We start from the raw sequence: 19645 nt of genomic DNA on the forward strand, positions 1-19645 counted from the left end.
AACAACTAAATGTTCATTGTAAATTTTGCTTCCCCACCCTGTATCTATACGTGTTTGTGGTTTTTGTTTGTTTTTTAGTTTGTTTTTGTTTGTATCTGAGATTGCTGATACTGGTATGATAATTACCTCCACCAGGAGGTATTGTTATCACTTTGCTTTGTTTGTTTTTTTGTTTGTTTGTTAGTAACTTTAGGGGAAAACTGTTCTAACCATCTTTACCAAATCTTCCCCACAGATAGGCCTAGGCCCTGGGACCAACCCATTAAATTTTGGGCCAAGTAGGCCAAAGTTCAAGGTCACAGCAAGGTCACAAAAGCTACAATTTTCCTATCTGTCATCACTGAGCACGTTTCGAAAATTCATAAAAAATTCAAAACGACTCTGATTAGCCTCCAATTTGATCCACCAGTAGCTTATAACAATATCTTGTATCTGGCACAAAATTGTCCACATCCACTGTGGAATGTGGACTCTGTGGACATGTCAATGTCCAATGCAATAGTCGATCCACACATGCACACCATTCAGGGTGCTTGGCAGAGGTTTGCGTTCTCTGAACACTTGTTTGTAAATGGGTATTATTATGTTTATGTTTATGTTTATGCATTTGGCAGATGCTTTTTTCCAAATCTTACACGGGAAAACCAATTAAATCACTCAATCAATCAAATTTTATTTATATAATGCCAGATCACAAAAAAAGTTATCTCATGACACTTTATATATAGAGTTGGTCAAAAACCAGACTCTAAGCCAATTTACAGAAACCCAACAGAATCCTCCAGGAGCAAACACTTGTGACTGGTGACAGTGGCGAGGAAAAACTTCCCTTTAACAGCAGAAACCTGGAGCAGACCCAGACTCCTGGAGGATGGGTTATATTAGTGCATATAGGAATAAGGATGTGTTATATTAGTTGCGATGATTTGTTTATTTATTATTGTGAGATGACACGAGAAGTCATTCCATAAACATGGCAACGAACGTAAATATGATGTTGATTTACAGATACACTACTGGTCAAAAGTTTTACAACACCCCAATTTTTCCAGTTTTGCATTGAAATTCAAGCAGTTCCAGTCCAATGAACAGCTTGAAATGGTACAAAGGTAAGTGGTGAACTGCCAGACGTAAAGAAAAAAAGGTAAGGTTAAACAAAACTGAAAAATAATGTACATTTCAGAATTACACAAAAAGGCGAACAAGAAATGGGTTAACAACTTAAAGCAGTTCTACAGCAATGGAGGTTGATCAAGCCTGGAAAGTTGGTGCTACCAGTTCCTCCAGGTGTCCCAACATTTGTGAATTCCTTCCAACCCCCTGTGTCTGCATAAAAGTAGTGTTGGAACACACTTTGGTACCATACTGTTGTGAGCATTATTTGAATAGTATTGCACTGCAGAAGGTAGTGTGTTACTACAAAAATGGAAAAGAGGAAAAGGCAACTAACGGTAGAAGAGAGACAGAGCATCAGAACACTGAAAAATGTAGGTCTGTCCTACAGAGAAATGTCCAAGAAAGTCCAGGTGTCAGTAAGTCCAGTTTCCTTCACCATCCAAAGGCACTCAGAAACTGGACTGGGAAATGCTGACAGAAGAGGTCTGGAAGAACCAAAGCCACAACAGAATCAGAAGACAAGTTTATGACAGTCAACAGCTGGAGTGAGAGGAGACTGACAGGACAACAGCTGAAAGCACAGAGAAGATAGTGGTCGTAGTAAGCAAGTCTGACTTTACACTGTGAACAGAAGACTTCCAGTTGCAGGTTTGATCAGTCCAGAACACCTCCTTCCAGTCTTCAGTAGTCCACTGGCGGTGTTTCATGCCCCAGGCAAGCCTCTTTTTCCTATTCTGAAGTCTCAGCTATGGTTTTAGCTGCAACTCAACCCATCAAACTTGCAACTCGAAGAATTACTAATTCTTTAGTAACCCCCCACCACCACCAAAATGTAATCATTTGTTCCTTGTGCCAGTGTCAACATTTCCTGGAAATTTTATGAAAATCCATCAATAACTTTTTGAGTTATCTTGCTAACAGACAAACAAACCCCAATGAAAACGTAACAAACTAACTAACTAACTCACTAATAATGAAGTGAAATTCAATTAAATTAACCCTGAAGTCAAATATATGTGGTTTAATATATCCCAAAATATGAAATCTCACCAATGCCTCATGTAATAATCTCCATAATCGCATCTTTGAGTACTTAGAAAAGCGCTATATAAAACCAATGTATTATTATTATTATTATTATTATTATTATTATTATTTTCACCATCATAAATCATTATTATTATTATTATTATTATTTTCACCATCATAAATCATTATTATTATTATTATTATTATCATCATCATCATCATCATCATCATTATTATTATTATTATTATTATTGTTTTTGTTGTTATTATTATTGTTATTATTATTATTATTATTATTATTATTATTATTATTATTATTATTATTATTATTATTATTGTTATTGTTATTATCATCATCAATTATTATTATTATTATCATCATCATCATCATCAATTATTATTATTATTATTATTATTATTATTTTCACCATCATAAATCATTATTATTATTATTATCATCATCATCATCATCATCATCATCATTATTATTATTATCATCATCAATCATTATTATTATTATTATTATTATTATTATTATTATTATTATCAATTATTATTATTATTATTATTATTGTTTTTGTTGTTATTATTATTGTTATTATTATTATTATTATTGTTATTGTTATTATCATCATCAATTATTATTATTATTATCATCATCATCATCATCATCAATTATTATTATTATTATTATTATTATTATTATTATTATTATCAAGTTTTTCCACTAGACGTCCCTCCTCTCCAGTATTTCTAACTAACTCAAACGCTGATGCTGAGTGTGTTTTTCTATCTCATATCACAGGATGAAGGCCTAAACACTCCTCTGCTGGCCCTCAGGTGCTGATGACTTGTTGTTGCTTGACTGAACAAAGGGCCAAACACTAATCTCATCACCCTTCAGCGATGATTCAGCAGTTAGAAACAGCTCACGGGCATCCATATTATAATGCACACACAGACACAAACCTCTGCCTGGCATATTTAAGAGAGTTCCACATTTCATTATTTCAGAGTTTTGTTTTTTTCTTTAAAACATGTCAGATGATGGATTTATTTTGTGCGAAATAACTTTACACAGAGAAAAATAATTGCTGCCCGTGAGCAAAACAGTGTCAGATTGAAAGCTTGAATTTCATAAGTCAGCCTCACAATCTTCAGATATTGTTGTTTGAACTAAAAATCCTTGGATGCACATTCCTTCCTTGGCAAAAAACCTGCAAATATTTACATTTTTTTGTGCCATCTACCCACTCTTACCCCCTTACCTCCTAAACTTATTTATTTAACCCTTTCATGCACGAATTATGAGAACCTTAATCAAAATTTTTTCCTCTGTGTTTTTATTCTTCTTCAGGCATGAAAAAAACAATGCGACTGAAAATTTTCTACTGAAAAACAAATAAAATAAAATAAAAATAATTTAAAAATTAAAAAAAAAAAAAAAAAACATCCTAAAGTTATTTATTTAACCCTTTCATGCACAAATTATGAGAACCTTAATCAAATTTTTTTTCCTGAGTGTTTTTATTCTTCTTCAGGCATGAAAAAAACAATGCGATTGAAAATTTTCTTCTGAAAAATAAAATAAAATAAAAATAATTTTAAAAATTTTAAAAATACATCCTAAACTTATTTATTTAACCCTTTCATGCACGAATTATGAGAACCTTAATCAATTTTTTTTTTTTTCCTGAGTGTTTTTATTCTTCTTCAGGCATGAAAAAAACAATGCGATTGAAAATTTTCTTCTGAAAAATAAAATAAAATAAAAATAATTCAAAAAATTTTAAAAATACATCCTAAACTTATTTATTTAACCCTTTCATGCACGAATTATGAGAACCTTAATCAATTTTTTTTTTTTTCCTGAGTGTTTTTATTCTTCTTCAGGCATGAAAAAAACAATGCGACTGAAAATTTTCTACTGAAAAACAAATAAAATAAAATAAAAATAATTTAAAAATTAAAAAAAAAAAAAAAACATCCTAAACTTATTTATTTAACCCTTTCATGCACAAATTATGAGAACCTTAATCAAAATTTTTTCCTCTGTGTTTTTATTCTTCTTCAGGCATGAAAAAAACAATGCGACTGAAAATTTTCTACTGAAAAACAAATAAAATAAAATAAAAATAATTAAAAAAATTAAAAAAAAAAAAAAACATCCTAAACTTATTTATTTAACCCTTTCATGCACGAATTATGAGAACCTTAATCAATTTTTTTTTTTTCCTGAGTGTTTTTATTCTTCTTCAGGCATGAAAAAAACAATGCGACTGAAAATTTTCTACTGAAAAACAAATAAAATAAAATAAAATAATTTAAAAATTAAAAAAAAAAAAAAAAACATCCTAAACTTATTTATTTAACCCTTTCATGCACAAATTATGAGAACCTTAATCAAAATTTTTTCCTCTGTGTTTTTATTCTTCTTCAGGCATGAAAAAAACAATGCGATTGAAAATTTTCTTCTGAAAAATAAAATAAAATAAAAATAATTTTAAAAATTTTAAAAATACATCCTAAACTTATTTATTTAACCCTTTCATGCACGAATTATGAGAACCTTAATCAAATTTTTTTTTTTTCCTGAGTGTTTTTATTCTTCTTCAGGCATGAAAAAAACAATGCGATTGAAAATTTTCTTCTGAAAAATAAAATAAAATAAAAATAATTTAAAAAATTTTAAAAATACATCCTAAACTTATTTATTTAACCCTTTCATGCACGAATTATGAGAACCTTAATCAATTTTTTTTTTTTTTCCTGAGTGTTTTTATTCTTCTTCAGGCATGAAAAAAACAATGCGACTGAAAATTTTCTACTGAAAAACAAATAAAATAAAATAAAAATAATTTAAAAATTAAAAAAAAAAAAAAAAACATCCTAAACTTATTTATTTAACCCTTTCATGCACAAATTATGAGAACCTTAATCAAAATTTTTTCCTCTGTGTTTTTATTCTTCTTCAGGCATGAAAAAAACAATGCGACTGAAAATTTTCTACTGAAAAACAAATAAAATAAAATAAAAATAATTTAAAAAATAAAAAAAAAAAAAAAAACATCCTAAACTTATTTATTTAACCCTTTCATGCACGAATTATGAGAACCTTAATCAATTTTTTTTTTTTTCCTGAGTGTTTTTATTCTTCTTCAGGCATGAAAAAAACAATGCGATTGAAAATTTTCTTCTGAAAAATAAAATAAAATAAAAATAATTTTAAAAATTTTAAAAATACATCCTAAACTTATTTATTTAACCCTTTCATGCACGAATTACGAGAACCTTAATCAAAAATTTATTCCTGAGTGTTTTTATTCTTCTTCAGGCATGAAAAAAACAATGTGATTGAAAATTTTCTTCTGAAAAATAAATTAAAAAGAATAAAATAAAAATAATTTAAAAAATAAAAAAAATACATCCTAAACTTATCTATTTAACCCTTTCATGCATGAATTATGAGAACCTTAGTTAAAATTTTTTCCTGAGTGTTTTTATTCTTCTTCAGGCATGAAAAAAACAATGCGATTGAAAATTTTCTTCTCAAAAATAAATAAAATAAAATAAAGTAAAATAAAAATATTTTTAAAAACACATCCTAAACTTATTTATTCAACCCTTTCATGCACGAATTATGAGAACCTTAATCAATTTTTTTTTTTTTTCCTGAGTGTTTTTATTCTTCTTCAGGCATGAAAAAAACAATGCGATTGAAAATTTTCTTCTGAAAAATAAAATAAAATAAAAATAATTTTAAAAATTTTAAAAATACATCCTAAACTTATTTATTTAACCCTTTCATGCACGAATTACGAGAACCTTAATCAAAAATTTATTCCTGAGTGTTTTTATTCTTCTTCAGGCATGAAAAAAACAATGTGATTGAAAATTTTCTTCTGAAAAATAATTTAAATAAATAAATGAAAACAATTTAAAAAAAATTTTAAAAAAATACATTAAAAAAATTAATAATGAAAAAAAATTTGTTATGGACCTATGGTATTTTTTATGAAATTGCAAAAATGTCCACTCAGCTGGACACCACACGTTTAATTTTTGACGCACAGAAACATGTATTTACTGATAAATTGTGTGAAAACTATGGGGAGGGCTTGTGATTCTGAGGGTTTATGCTCAGAAGAGATCTACATAATGTTACCAATTCATGTGAGAAAAGATATGTAGTGTCTTAAAACTTTAATAAAGATATGTGTGGAAAAAAAACAAAAAAACAACGAAAACAACAAAATCCATGAATATAGATGAGAAAAGGTGTAGAATAGCTGTCCACTGGAGTGACCAGTATGCATGAAAGGGTTAATATTAGTTGTTGCTGTCAAAGAGATGCTAAGTGGCGTATACAGTCACGGAAAAAATGATTAGACCATCAAAAGTCATCAAAAATAAGAGTTATGCAATCCAGTCCTAACTCCTGTGTGTATCATGTGACTAAAACAGACAGAAAAGAAAACATGGAATGCCTAAAAGCACTGTTTTTGGCAGTAGATATTGATGGAAGAACTGAAGTGATTTTGTTTATTATCAAGAAAACATGGAAAATGGATAGATATCAGCTCTGAAATTAAACTATTATGAGCTATTTTTGTTGTTTCCATTATTTTTGTCCAAACAAATGTACCAGACATTAAAATGAACAAGAAACTGAAGAAAACAAGGGTGGTCTAATAATTTTTTCCACAACTGTACAATAGCTATGATGCAAATTAGCGACATTAGGCAAAATTGGCATAATCTATATTATAAAAGCCAAGTGGCCTCTGTGTGTGCATGTGTGTGTCCGGGGATTGATGCAAAATCTGGAAAGAGCTGACTACTGCAGTTTGTCTTAAATATGTATTTTTGGTCAAGGAACAGACTAGCGAAAACCGCAAATTGATAGGACCAATATTTTGGGAGATATTAGTAATTTTGGAAAACAATATCCTTGAAAAATGTTGCTATGGCCAGAACGCTTTGGCGGTGACTGCTGGACAAATGAGATACAGCATGCACGAATACACAACAAGGAAGGATTCTGAAGGATTCTGTTGGGTCTCTGTAAACTTAATTTGATTCTGATTTGAATTGATAAAGCACTTTGTGACTCTGTCTGTGAAAAGTGCTCTATAAATAAAATTTACTTTACTTTACTTTACTTTACAACAGCATAAAAACCACCACATCTAGAACCTGGTGGTCCTCATGGGTCAACATGCTAGTTGCAATTAACCCATGAAGACCCAAAAGCATCTACTGATATAAAATGTTTAATACCAGTTGATTCATTAATCGTCTTTTCATGGTCATCAGATATGACCCATTTGGACGTTCAGAGGCTCCATAGTTACCATGGAAACACCGTCATCTTCTACAACATTGATTCACCAGTAAAACTCATGGAGTTGGATCAATGACAGTGGTTGGACACATTTGTTTACATTTAATTAATGATAGATTTTTAATCAAAAAAAGTCACTTTTTCTTCAGTTTTCTCTTTTGTGATGTAATAACCTTTGAATTTACTGTGAGTTTTCATGAACATCTAAATTAAATACAGGAAAATACATGATTTACAGTGAAAAGTGTTAAATTCAGAAGACAATATTATAAGAAATGGTGATAAATCATTTAAAAAAAGTTTAAATATAGAGAATAATTAATTTGGGAACTGCCAGAAAAGTAAAACTGGGTCTTTATGGGTTAAACAAATTTTCCAGTCTCAGCTATGTGGGTTATTTTATTGACGCAATTGAAACAAAACAAAAATGATACAAAAATCAGTTGAATGTCATGAAATTAGTGACGTCTTTATAGAAACAGGCCGTCGAAATTGATCCATGAACATCAGCCATCAAAAATAACCAAGTAGCATCTCGTTAGCCTCGTATTTTTAGCCAAATTGTGATATCTGCGTTACTTTACTCTCATAACACAGCTGCTTCACTGTCCATCGTTGGCTATGACCTGAAAAAATTTGGACTTTTATGCTATCAGGCTAACGATACACATTCTCAAAGAGTGTTAAGCAGTGGAATATTGAGGTAAATTTGCCAGAACAGTCTTCAGGGGGTTAACCCTTCCTTGTCCACCTATCCCCACTGTGTTCCTATTCAACCACATTTCTACTGCAGCCTCCCAGTGAGCCCATTGTCCCAGATATCTGCCCCTCCGATCTGCAGCCCCAACCCAAACTGTACCCACCTGATGTATGGAGCCTGACAGTCGAGCGTCGCAGGGAGGATTCGGTAAAGAGATGAAAAAAAAAAAAAAAAAAAAAAAGGGCAGTACAGAGACACAGAGCCCGGACATGTCCCTGGGATGAACAGACGTAGATGGAACATATTACATATTTGTAAAGAACTGCCTCCCAGGGCAACATCCAACATTTCTATGTCTATAAAATTACCCTGGTGTTACCGCTGCAGTGTTGATTGGAATCAGTATTTCTGTTTTCATCCTGTTTTTTCAAGGATTGTTTGTCAGATTGCAGAGAATTTCCTGCTCTGTGATCTGAATGTCAATGTTTCTGGAAAGAACATCAAAGTCTGAATCAAACCAATCAAACCAACAAACAAACAAGCCATTAACCCTTTTAAGACTGCCAATAAAACAGGCCACCTAGGTGTTTTCATGTTTACAGTGCAATAAAAGTGCCAGAAAATTTGTTTTTTTCCAATTTTTTGCACCTTTGTTTTCAGGATGAACTTAACTTTCAATATCTGCCCATTAATTATCATTCATATAATTAAACGAGCGGTCTATGATTGTTGAGGGTGGTGGTGGTGGTGGGGTAGCTGTCCATGATTGTTGGAGGTGGGGGGAGTAGCGGTTCATGATCATGTGTGTGTGTGTGTGTGGGGGGGGGGGGGGGGGTAGTGATCAGTGATTGTCAGGGTGGGAAGGTGGGGGTAGCGGTCCATGATCGCTGGTGGTGTGGGGGGGTAGTGATCTGTGATTGTCAAATAGGGGTGCCGGTCCGTGATTGTCAGGTGTGTGTGTGTGTGTGTTAGTTGGGGTGTTAGTGGTCCATGATTGTCGGGGGTGGGGTGGGGTTGCAGTTCATGATTATAGGGGTGGGAGGTAGCGATCTGTGATTGTTGGTGGTGGGGTGGGTTAGCGGTCCATGATTGTCGGGGGTGGGTGGTGGCAGTCCATGATTGTCAGGGTGGGAAGAGGGGGTAGCGGTCTGTGATTGTTGGTGGTGGTGGGTGGAGTGGTTTAACAGTCCATGATTGTTGGGGGAGGGTGGTGGGAGGTATGGGTTCGTAATTGCCGGGGGTGGGGGTTGGCAGTCTGTGATTGTCAGGGTGTGTGTGTGTGTGTGTGGTGGGGGGGGGTGTGGGGGGGTAGTGATCCGTGATTGTCAAGGAAGGGGGTTAGCGGTTTGTGATTGTCGGAACGGTGCACACTGAAGACGCTTCATTATTCATGTAACTCTCCAGCCCCAATCCAACGCTGTATGCGCCCCCCAGGAATGCTGGGTCCCAAAAGTGCGTAATGTCGGTTTTTCCATTAAATCACAAATGCGATGATTTGTTTATTTATTATCGCAAGATGACACGATAAGTCATTTCATAAACCTGGCAACAAATGTAAATATCATGTTGATTTACAGATATATTCATTATTATTATATATTACCTCTCTATCTCATACTAAATTTTTAAAAAATGGTTCCTGGTGTGCCCACACATACCACATCATGTTTCTTTTAAAACTCTTCTTCTCTTGTTGTAACATCTGTCAACTTCTATTTTTTTTTTTTTTTTTTGAATCACGTGACTAGTTGCAGAAAAAGCTCTTTCCATTGCAGTTTTGCGTAATATATCAGTTGCGCTACGCCCAAAAAACTACCTCTTGCAAGTGAAAAAACTTTTAATCGAAAAATGGCGAAATTGATGTTTTTCAAATAGGGGAATTTTTTACTGCGCAAGTTATAGTCGCGCAATTTGAGGGTCAACAGAAAAGCGACTAGTGTTCATCTTTATTCCACAGATGTTTGATGTTTGTGTCTGGATCAAACTACAGCAAATAAAACCTACAGAGTGAGTCAAGAACAGGCAGTATCTACAGGGTGGGGAAGCAAAATTTACAATGAACATTTAGTTGTTTTTTCTCAGCAGGCACTACGTCAATTGTTTTGAAACCAAACATATATTGATGTCATAATCATACCTAACACTATTATCCATACCTTTTCACAAACTTTTGCCCATATGAGTAATCAGGAAAGCAAACGTCAGAGTGTGTGATTATTCCTATATACACGAATATAATAATACCCATTTACAAACAAGTGTTCAGAGAACGCAAACCTCTGCCAAGCACCCTGAATGGTGTGCATGTGTGGATCGACTATTGCATTGGACATTGACATGTCCACAGAGTCCACATTCCACGGTGGATGTGGACAATTTTGTGCCAGATACAAGATATTGTTATAAGCTACTGGTGGATCAAATTGGAGGCTAATCGGAGTCGTTTTGAATTTTTTATGAATTTTCGAAACGTGCTCAGTGATGACAGATAGGAAAATTGTAGATTTTGTGACCTTGCTGTGACCTTGAACTTTGGCCTACTTGGCCCAAAATTTAATGGGTTGGTCCCAGGGCCTAGGCCTATCTGTGGGGAAGATTTGGTAAAGATGGTTAGAATAGTTTTCCCCTAAAGTTACTAACAAACAAAAAAACAAAAAAACAAACAAAGCAAAGTGATAACAATACCTCATGGTGGAGGTAATTATCATACCAGTATCAGCAATCTCAGATACAAACAAAAACAAACTAAAAAACAAACAAAAACCACAAACACGTATAGATACAGGGTGTGGAAGCAAAATTTACAATGAACATTTAATTGTTTTTTCTCAGCAGGCACTACGTCAATTGTTTTGAAACCAAACATATATTGATGTCATAATCATACCTAACACTATTATCCATACCTTTTCAGAAACTTTTGCCCATATGAGTAATCAGGAAAGCAAACGTCAAAGAGTGTGTGATTTGCTGAATGCACTCGTCACACCAAAGGAGATTTCACAAATAGTTGGAGTATCCATAAAGACTGTTTATAATGGAAAGAAGAGAATGACTATGAGCAAAACTATTACGAGAAAGTCTGGAAGATACTATTAAAGAAGAATGGGAGAAGTTGTCACCCGAATATCTGAGGAACACTTGTGCAAGTTTCAGGAAGCATGTGAAGGCAGTTATTGAGAAAGAAGGAGGACACACAGAATAAAAACATTTTCTATTATGTCCATTTTCTTGTGGCAAATAAATTCTCATGACTTTCAATAAACTAATTGGTCATACACTGTCTTTCAATCCCTGCCTCAAAATATTGTAAATTTTGCTTCCCCACCCTGTATCATCAGACGTGTCCTAGAGGGTAATTAAGTTCATCAGGCATCAATGAAGAAGAGAGAGAGGGCAAGAGAGAGAGAACAAGGCAGTAACAAAAGGAGAAAGAGAAATAGTGAGAAACAGAGATGACACATCGGTGAGAAAAAAGGGAAAGAGTCGAAGCACGGCAAGCATTGAAATGTTTTGACACGCCGCAAATCGATTAAAGGCTGAATGCCAAACAACGAACGGTGCTGCGTGGCTCCAGCTCTGCAGCCGTTAAAGGGACAGCTGATTCTGAGGGTTGGCAGGTCCAGGATCAGTGGAGGAGGAAAGAACACACAGGCCTGTCACAGATAATGCATTAGATTCACAGAGATCATTAATTCACTGAACAGACGTGAGGCAAATTATACACCGTGTGTGTGTGTGTGTAGGTGCACGAGACTAAGTAAATGCAGTCATTTGTTGCAGAAATTAAAATACAAGATTTGACCTTTTATCAAAGACGACTAATTCCACTCGCACGGCAACTCACACAAAACATCTTTTGTTCGTACGGACAGCCTGAAATTAGTGCAAAGAACAACAACACTGAATACAAAAGAGGAGAACAGGCATGGAAATACATGACTGAAAGGCAACATGATGTTATTTTCCTAAACAGACATGATCTAATTACAACCCCCTAAAGCCAAATTAGATCTGGTCTAAGCCAACATGTACCTGTGCAAATCCATTTGGATACAAGTAGAGCCAGGCACAACAAACCCCGCCCACACCGAGGTTCTACACAGTAAGCCCGGAATTTGTATTTACTAAAATGCTTTAATTACAATGCACTTAAATGATTTCAGTTTTATGATGTTACTATAAAATGTTCAGTATATTCTACTCATTTGTAGACATAGTTGAAAGTGCGAAAAAGTTGAAGTTGAATGGATTTAAATCACTAAGTTTTATATGTAATCCACTTTTTATGTAGTATATTGAAAAAAATATATTTTTTAGTGTTTTTTGTATCCAAAAAAATGGTTTGTTTACATTACAAACACGGCATTTAAAGGGTTAAAAAATGTGACAATTATTGAGTATTTGGTATTTTTATTTACAGCTCAAGTTGATGAAATAGAAAAAAAGTGTAAAAGAATTAAAAACAAACTGTATGAATTTTTTTTTTACATTATTCAATAAGTGTGCCAAAAAGGCACACTTGGTGTTTAGTAAGGGCCTTGGTAGACGGGATACCAGAGGGTTAAAAATGAAATTTATTGTTATCATTATTATTATTATTATTATTATTATTATTATAGAATAGAATAGAATAGAACAGAATAGAATAGAAGCTTTCTTGTCATTGCATAGTGAATACAATGAAATTGCACATGCCCTCCACATAAAAAACCCCAAATAACATTCAAACTACACTCTTCCCACTCATAAATACATTCAACAAGCACACCAAACACATCAGTATTAAAATAATTCTATATAAAAGTGCAACTATATATATTAAAAATTATTATTATTATTATTATTATTATTATTATTATTATTATTATTATTATTATTATTATTATTAAGGCTTTTTTCAGTTTCTCAGAAATCCTTTTTTGCAGTGTAATAACTGTAATACACATAAAATACCGGTTTAGACACATGGACATGAAAGTGCTGTATGTCGGTGTCATCCAGGTCGACTTACGTAAGGCCAACTCAACACTTGGCCGTGATGTTTGACCCAAGATACAACAAATAGATCACAACAGCTCTGTCCAGCCTTCTCTTCCTGATCGGCTCTCCATCTCGAGGCCTTTCTAATCATAAACAGACACATTCCTGTTGAAATGGACCGGGCTATGGAGCGGACTTCTGGCAGCTTATAGGCATGCATTCACACAGCAGCAGCAGTACAGTGCATCTGCCAGCTGACGGTGAAGCCTCAGCTCTCCTTTTTCCTCTTTAAACACAGCTGGATTTTCTCCCACAGACTGTTTTCTGTAGCTGCATAAGGACAAATAGCAGTTCCGTTGTACTAAAATAACAATGAATGTGAACTTTTGTAGTTTATTTGTCACCAGTGTTCAGGTGGGGAAAGAAAATCCTCCAGTGAGCACACTGTGACCCAGTTCCATCAGTGACGACGCACAAGTGGGTTAGAGCACCTGAAAGAATAAAGCTCCCTTTGTCGTCGTCCTTGCACTGAATTATTTTTTGAGTGGCCTACTTTGATGTTAGTTAATGATCAATTATTACTCTTTAATGATCAGGTATGCCTGTTTGTTCCATAGGCTCCTCGGTGGCACATAGACCTGGAGCCCTGGGCCAGCCACAGTCATTCTCTGGAGGATGAAGCCAGAAGGTTCCTCAAATACATCACAACACCACAAGTGAGTAATCACTACTTGAGCAGCTACTAACTCTGAACCCTTTATCGAACAAGTGGCTATTTTTGGTCATTTCCACATACATTACAAGACAGTGGCAGTGGTCTAATGTTCTAAAATACATGTTCATTTCACCTTTCATGTGTTTTTCTTGTATTTTTTCTACATACTTCTTGGATTATTTTTTATGTGGGTAAAGAACCAAATATGGTAACTTCATTGACCTTAATTTTCAACATTAAAAAAAATAGACAGACAGACAGACAGACAGACAGACAGACAGACAGACAGACAGATAGATAGATAGATAGATAGATAGATAGATAGATAGATAGATAGATAGATAGATAGATAGATAGATAGATAGATAGATAGATAGATAGATAGATAGATAGATAGATAGATAGATAGATAGATATCCTGACCAAGGGAAATAAAATTCTCATTTTGGGCAGTAAACTACTCCTGGCTTTTCTGCCTCCGTCCATAATAATATACACTATATTGCCAAAAGTACTGGCTCACCCGTCCAAATAATCAGAATCAGGTGTTCCAATCACTTCCATGGCCACAGGTGTAGAAAATCCAGCACCTAGGCATGCAGACTGCTTTTACAAACATTTGTGACAGAATGGGTCGCTCTCAGGAGCTCAGTGAATTCCAGCGTGGAACTGTGATAGGATGCCACCTGTGGAACAAATCCAGTCGTGAAATTTCCTGGCTACTAAATATTTCACAGTCAACTGTCAGCTGTATTATAAGAAAGTGAAAGTGTTTGGGAACGAGCGCATAGTGTGAAGAGGTCGCCAACTTTCTGCAGAGTCAGTAGCTACAGACCTCCAAACTTCATGTGGCCTTAAGATTAGCTCCAGAACAGTGCGCAGAGAGCTTCATGGAATGGGTTTCCATGGCCGAGCAGCTGCACCCAAGCCATACATCACCAAGTGCAATGCAAAGCGGTGGATGCAGTGGTGTAAAGCACGCCGCCACTGGACTCTAGAGCAGTGGAGGCGCCTTCTCTGGAGTGACCAATCACGCTTCTCCATCTGGCAATCTGATGGACGGGTCTGGGTTTGGCGGTCTCCAGGAGAACGATACTTGTGGGACCGCATTGTGCCAAGTGTAAAGTTTGGTGGAGGGGGGATTATGGTGTGGGGTTGTTTTTCAGGAGCTGGGCTTGGCCCCTTAGTTCCAGTGAAAGGAACTGGGAATGCTTCAGCAGACCAAGACATTTTGGACAATTCCATGCTCCCAACTTTGTGGGAACAGTTTGGAGCTGGCCCCTTCCTCTTCCAACATGACTGTGCACCAGTGCACAAAGCAAGGTCCATAAAGACATGGATGACAGAGTCTGGTGTGGATGAACTGGACTGGCCTGCACACAGTCCTGACCTCAACCCCATAGAACACCTTTGGATGAGTTAGAGCGCAGACTGAGAGCCAGGCCTTCTGTCCAACATCAGTGTGTGACCTCACAAATGCGCTTCTGGAAGAATGGTCCAAAATTCCCATGAACACACTCCTAAACCTTGTGGACAGCCTTCCCAGAAGAGTTGAAGCTGTTATAGCTGCAAAGGGTGGACCCACGTCAGATTGAACCCCATAGACTAGGAATGGGATGGACCTGAAATTCATATGCGAGTCAAGGCAGGTGAGTGAATACTTTTGGCAATATAGTGTATGTGCATCATCTTATTTCATCTTATTTCTTGCACTTCAAAAATTCTCAAACATTTTAATGTGTGCTACTTTTATTTTTATTTGTATTTTATTGTATTTCTCTCAAATTTCATTTTCTCTTGATGTATAATCAAATCTTAATGTATTTTAATAGTGTATTTTTTCAATCAATGTGAAGCACTTTGGGCTACAATTTCTGTATGAAAGGTGCTATACAAATAAAGTTTATTATTATTATTATTATTATTACCCTCTATTGATAGGATTAGTGGATCAGCAGGTATTGAACAGTTTAGTTCAGTAGATGGTTTGGGTTAAAGGTGGATGTTTGGGTCTTTAAGGGTTAACACAATGTTTCCAGACTCTTCTGAAGTTAAACCAAACTAATCCTCTGTACTGGTGGAAAATACAACTCTCTTTCCCAGTGCAAATTCTTATCCAACTAAGTACAAAGACTTACAGTCATGAACCATGACGTTGAGATATTTAAAAGTGCCACAGGAGTTTTACAACTTTGGACCAGATTCCTTTGCCCCTGTTTTTTTTTTTTTGTTTTTTTTTTTTTGAACGTTAATCACTTCCCAGCTTCAGCCCGAGCCCAGTACATAAAACACAGACTAGTATCAACCTTTCCAAACTCAGCCAGGGAGTGACTAAGCATATTTTATTAAATGTCAAACTGTGGTTGTAAAGCCTCAGACGCAGCCAGTGTGTTTCTTTTGTCGCAGCTTTTGTCAGACAGTCCTAAGTGTTCCGAATACTCTATCGACTTCTGTGCAAGATGTGTTGAGCAGATATGAAAATTAAACCATTTAGTCCAAATGTGAACCAGCATCCTTTGATTGTTGGCTTTTAGCATAATTTGTTCTTATGTAACAGAACTTCATAAGACATGGAAACTTATCTTTTACATAAAAGCAGGACGTTCTCTAAAGGAGACAGCCCTCATGATGGGGGTTTTGTGATGGTCCTTCTACATTCTGCATAATTATGTAGTTACAGTGTAGGGTTTGGGATAGAAAGGACTGGGGTGTTTCACTGCAAAAAATAAACATAATGTGCTGCACTGCAAAAATCTAAATCTTACCAAGTGTATTTTTCATGTTTCTAGTCCAAATATCTCATCACACTTAAAATAAGACATAATCACCTCAAGAGGAACTTTTCAGTGAGAAATAAGAACTGATTTTTAGACAACAGATCTGGAAAATATTATATCAAGAAATCTTACCAAGATAATTTTCACTTGATTTTTTTTTTTTTTTTTTTTGCTTAATTGAAGATTTATTTTTATTTTTTTTTGCTTAATTGAAGATATTTTTTTTTGTTGTTGTTTAATTCAAGATTTTTGTATTTTTTTTTTTTTTTTTTTTTTTTTTTTGCTTAATTCAGGATTTATTTGCTTGGTTCAAGTTTTTTTTTTTTTTTTTTTTTTCTTAATTCAAGGTTTGTTTGTTTTTAATTCAAGATTTTTTTTGGTTAATTCAGGATTTATTAACATGGTTCAAGTTTGTTTGTTTGTTTTTTTTGCTTAATTCAAGGTTTGTTTGCTTTTAATTCAAGATTTTTTTTTTGTTAATTCAGGATTTATTTGCTTGGTTCAAGGTTGTTGTTTTTTTTGCGTAATTCAAGATTTTTTTTTTTTTTTTTTTTGCTAAATTCAGGATTTATTTGCTTGATTCAAGGTTGTTGTTGTTTTTTTTGTTTTTTTGCATAATTCAAGATTTTTTTTTCTTAATTCAAGATTTATTTGCTTAATTCAAGGTTTTTGTTTTGCTTAATTCAAGATTTTTTTGCTTGATTCAAGTTTTTTTTGTTTTTTTTGCTTAATTCAAGATTTATTTTTTTCCCCCGCTTATTTCAGGATTTATTTGCTTGATTTAAGGTTGTTGGGTTTTTGGGTTTTTTTGTTTTTTTTTTGCTTACTTCAAGATTTTTTTTCTTTATTCAAGATTTATTTGCTTAATTCAAGGTTTTTGTTTTGCTTAATTCAAGTTTGTTTTTTTTGTTTTTTTGCTTAATTCAAGGTTTTATTTGCTTAATTCAAGTTTTTTTTTTTTTTGCTTAATTCAAGATTTATTTGCTTAATTCAAGTTTTTTTTTTTTGTCTTATTTAAAGTTTTTGTTTTGTTTTTTTTTTATTTTTTTGCTTAATTCAAGATTTATTGCTTAATTCAATTTTTTTTTTTTTTTTTTTTTTTTTTTGCAGAACTGGGGGTAATTTTTCAAAATGTATAGTTTTTTTGATCCACCCTGTATATTCTGCTTCAAATCTGAATTTTTACCGTTCTATAATCCTTAGATAATATTTTCGGATTTGAATAAAACTTGACTGGCAGATAATCTACATGAAAGAAGACATTTTAACCCAATAATCAGTTGAATTTTCTTGGTTTTGCACAGGTCTTTTTTTGCAGTGCTGTTCCACAGATCAGTGAGTGCATTATTGTGTCAGCTCTTTGTTATGTACGTCAGAACCGTCAACCAGAACTGGGCTTGTTCACATTCCCCTCAGACAGACAGTATTTGTTTTGGCCCACAGCACACGCATAATTCATTATGTTATCGATTACCATACAGATGGAAGTCACAGCTCCACAGTTCATACTTAATCAATGGGATGCTGTGGTTTGTTTGTTTTGTTTTGTCAGTATTAAATTACTACAAATCGATTAAGATGTTCAGCATCATAATTTGAAGAATATCACAGGGGTGAGAAAGCCAAGAACGCTTCACCCTTATCTCTGCTGTGAATATACTGCAAACACATACTGTAGTGGGTTTTTTTTCTTTTCTTTCCTTTTCTGTTTATATTTTGCACATAAATTGTTTTTAAAAAATGTGTTATTTTTAATATATTACCGTTTAATACTTGAAAATAATAAAATTGACACTCCCTTCAATATTCTTATTTTTTATATTATTATTGTTTACACTTTGGTAACATTTTAAGAACATTTCTACATTATATTATTTGAGATGACTTTGTTTGAGTAATTCTATCATTATTTTGTTGTTGATAAAAGGGTCATTTATTCATTTATAACCATTTAATGTATTTTTCTTAGCAACGAAAGAGGGCGCTTTTCATTTTATATTTTGCACAAAATTTGCTTACAAAGATTTGTTATTTTTAAGATATTAATGTTAAATATATGTTGTTTGTTTACAAAGTTTTGAAAATAGAAACAGACACCTTTGGTACAGGGACAAATTTTGCTAAATTTCCTTTCAATCAAAAATGCTGAAGGGAGAGTTGGGGGTACTAGGATAAAAAAGGGATACTTCAGGAGGTACTCCACTGTAAAAAGTTTGAGAACTATCAGTCACATTGAATGTGAAAATATGGATGTTATTTTTGTTTGTTGTTTACACTGCAAAAAATCCAGATCTTACCAAGTGTGTTTTTCTCATTTCTAGTCCAAATATCTCATCACACTTAAAATAAGACAAACACCTAAAGAGGAACTTTTCAGTGAGATATAAGAGCTGATTTTTACACAATAGATCTGGAAAATCTTACCTCAAGAAATCTTGCTGAAATAATTTTCACTTATTGATTTTTTATTTTTATTTTTTGCTTAATTCAAGTTTTTTTTTTGCTTAATTCAATATATATATATATATTTTTTTTTTTTTTTTTTGCTTAATTCAAGATAGTTTTGCTTGATTCAAGATTTTTTTTTGCTTAATTCAAGATTTATTTTTTTTTGCTTAATTCAAGATTTTTTTTTTTTTGCTTAATTCATGATTTATTTGCTCAATTCAAGTTCGATTTTTTTTTGCTTAATTCGAGATTTATTTATTTTTTTGCTTAATTCAAGATTCTCTTTTCTTAATCCAAGATTTTTTTTGCTTAATTCAAGATTTTTTTTGCTTAATTCAAGATTTTCTTTGCTTAATCCAAGATTTTTTTTTGCTTGATTCAAGATTTTCTTTACTTAATCCAAGATTTTTTTTGCTTAATTCAAGATTTTCTTTGCTTAATTCAAGATTTATTTGCTTAATTCAAGATTTTCTTTGCTTAATTCAAGATTTATTTGCTTAATTCAAGATTTTCTTTGCTTAATTCAAGATTTT

General features: G+C 33.5%; 1 protein-coding gene across 1 annotated transcript in view; it reads left to right on the top strand.

Annotated features, from left to right (window-relative positions):
* The window catches only part of mettl24 (methyltransferase like 24), a 169795-nt gene that overhangs the window by 99404 nt on the left and 50746 nt on the right, over positions 1 to 19645 (top strand). Inside the window, exon 2 of the mRNA XM_030129322.1 lies at positions 13790 to 13888. Within this exon, the coding sequence (XP_029985182.1) occupies positions 13790 to 13888 (99 nt within the window). The remainder of the gene's footprint in view (positions 1 to 13789; positions 13889 to 19645) is intronic.

The sequence above is a fragment of the Sphaeramia orbicularis genome, chromosome 24 (genome assembly GCF_902148855.1).
Source record: "Sphaeramia orbicularis chromosome 24, fSphaOr1.1, whole genome shotgun sequence".
Classification (NCBI taxonomy): domain Eukaryota; kingdom Metazoa; phylum Chordata; class Actinopteri; order Kurtiformes; family Apogonidae; genus Sphaeramia; species Sphaeramia orbicularis.